At 44.9% G+C, this 2,640-nt stretch overlaps 1 protein-coding gene across 1 annotated transcript; it reads right to left on the bottom strand.

The window, feature by feature from the left end:
- Window positions 1-895: 895 nt before the first annotated feature.
- LOC129774335 (uncharacterized) lies at window positions 896-2,323 on the bottom strand. Its single transcript, XM_055778055.1, has one exon. It carries the CDS (start codon window positions 2,321-2,323, stop codon window positions 896-898), a length of 1,428 nt encoding a protein of 475 aa, XP_055634030.1.
- Between the last annotated feature and the right edge of the window lie 317 nt (window positions 2,324-2,640).

The following is a 2,640-nucleotide window of genomic DNA, read 5'->3' as shown; positions in this document are numbered from 1 at the left end:
ACACTTCCTTCTGTACCAAGCGTATCAGAAATAATTTGGCTTTGTTCAATTGCTCGATAGACAGACTTCTACAAGGGGGAGTTTCAGCTGGCTGAGGCTCTGTTCTAATTTTCATGCGCACGTTAGCAATGAAGCGCATACAGTATCCGACGACATGGACCAATCTTGTATAGGAAGACCAACGAAGTAACCAAGGGTGGATGGTGGAAGTCGTTTGAACTGATGCTACGATGACTTTTAACTCCAAATGTTCCTCTGAGACACCTGATGGAGTAGAGATGGGCCAGTCTATTTCAGGGCGTATTAGCCAGGGAGTACCATGTTTCCAAAGCTCGCTGTGAAGGAATTCTGTCACTGACATACCACGAGATACTAGGTCAGCTGGATTTTCTCGACCCGAAATATGGTTCCAGCGGCAGCCGTGTGTGTGGTACTGTATCTCGGATACTCTGTTCGCCACAAAAGTCTTCCATGTGTTCGGCGACGACCGCAGCCATTGAAGAGTGACAGCCGAATCCGACCAGAAGAAAGAGGCACCAATATTCACATTAATGGCTTCTTTTATACGGACATGTAGATGAGTAGCTAATACAGCAGCACATAATTCCAGACGGGCTACTGACAATCGTTTCAGCGGTGCAACTCTGGATTTTGAGGCAAGCAATTGTACCTTTCTATTTCCTTCAGCGTCTTCACTTCGGGCATATGTGCACGCTCCGTAGGCGGCTTCTGAGGCGTCAGCAAATGTATGCAACATCACAGTGGCGTTGGGCAAAAATGCATAGCGATCCACACGGTATGCAGAAATGTTCGGTAACTCTCTACAATACGTTTTCCATTTGCGATCTAAAGTTTCAGGCACTGGATCATCCCAATTGCAAGACAGCAGCCATAATTATTGCATAATAATTTTCGCTTTTATTACGACCGGGGCGATCAATCCCAAGGGATCAAAAAGTTTCGCAATGGTTGACAAAATCGTACGTTTCGTTGCCTGTTCATCGTTGCTAATTATTTCCGAATCGAAACGTAGAGAATCTGGTTCTGGTTCCCAACAGATACCGAGAGTTTTTATAGTTTCGTTGGGACTAAATGTGAGAACAGATTGTGTGCCAATTTGGTCACCTCTTAAACCGGATAGAACGGCTAATTTGTTGGAGGTCCACTTTCGTAGCTCGATACCCCCCCTAGCGAGTAATTTGGTTAGTTGTTTTCGTAAATGAATTGCGTCTTCAATGGACTGAGTTCCTCCTATGAAGTCGTCCATATAAAAATTGTTCTGCCAAGCAGTAACGGCGATAGGAAAATTATTCACGCCATCCAATGCTAGCTGCTGAAGCGTTCGCGTTGCCAGGAATGATGACGGTGCGAGACCATAAGTGACGGTTAAAAGCTCGAAAATCTGTATCGGAGAATGAGGTGAAAATCGCCATAAAATGCGTTGCAATGATATATCGTCTCGATGAACTAGTATTTGGCGATACATCTTCGCAATATCGCTAACCAAAGCGACTTGATATGTACGAAAGCGAAGGATGAGTGTGAGCAATTCGTCCTGTACCACAGGACCCACGCGGAGGGCATCGTTTAGGGAAAACCCAGTTGACGTCTTTGCCGATGCATCAAACACAACCCGAAGCTTGGTTGTACTACTCGAATCTTTAATAACGGGGTGATGAGGGAGATAGTACACCGGAAAATCATCGTTTTTGGAATTCTCAATTCGTCGCATGTGACCAAGGTCGATATATTCTCGCATGAACTCATGGTAGCCCTCTTTCAATTTTGGTTCTCGCTCAAGCTTTCTTTCTAGCTGCTCGAATCTCCTTAAAGCGGAAGATTTGGATTCCCCCAGCATAACTTCGAAGTCTGGTACACGCGGCAAACGAACGATGTATCTCCCTTCATTGTTTCTCGTGGTGGTCAATTTGTAAAACGACTCACATTGTCGTTCTTGGACTGAATATTTGTCTCTAACAGCCAGTTCTTCCGTTTTCCAAAAACGTTCTAGGCTCTCTTCTAATGATAACATAGATACAGCAACAACCCTATAGGAATGTGGGGTTGAATCTGTACACATAGTTGAGTTGGCGGAACCGGCAACAATCCATCCGAATACGCTATCTATTAGCATTGGAAGTTGACCTCCCAACTGAACGCGGGTTGCGTTAGGGAAAAATGTGTGGAAGTGTTTTGCACCTAACACCATGTCGATGGGTTGAGATTCATTGAACGAGGGGTCAGCTAAAAATAGCTCGCTGGAAATTTTCCATCCTGTAGTAGATATATTTTGTGATGGGAGGTTCGCAGTGACCTTATCCATAACTAAGAAGTTTACTCCACAGCAGAAGTTTTCTTTCCTTGACTTTATTTGTGTGAAAACCGATTCACGGACAAGTTTAGACATTTGACCTGCCCCCTGGATGGTAACATTTACGTTGTTTCTCTTCAATCTCAGCATATGTGCCATGCGCACGGTGATTAAATTCGGCTGCGAGGCACTATCTAGAAGGGCCCGTGCAAGATGGGTCTGACCATATGCATCGACGATCTGTACTACAGCAGTCAACAAGAAAACGTTTTCGGAATTCGACTGGTGTTTGCTGTTGTCCGAACTCCATCAGCATTGGCCTGGTGAAG

Source organism: Toxorhynchites rutilus, chromosome 3 (genome assembly GCF_029784135.1).
Source record: "Toxorhynchites rutilus septentrionalis strain SRP chromosome 3, ASM2978413v1, whole genome shotgun sequence".
NCBI classification, from domain to species: Eukaryota; Metazoa; Arthropoda; class Insecta; order Diptera; family Culicidae; genus Toxorhynchites; species Toxorhynchites rutilus.
This window is presented reverse-complemented; position numbering and strand designations above follow the sequence as displayed.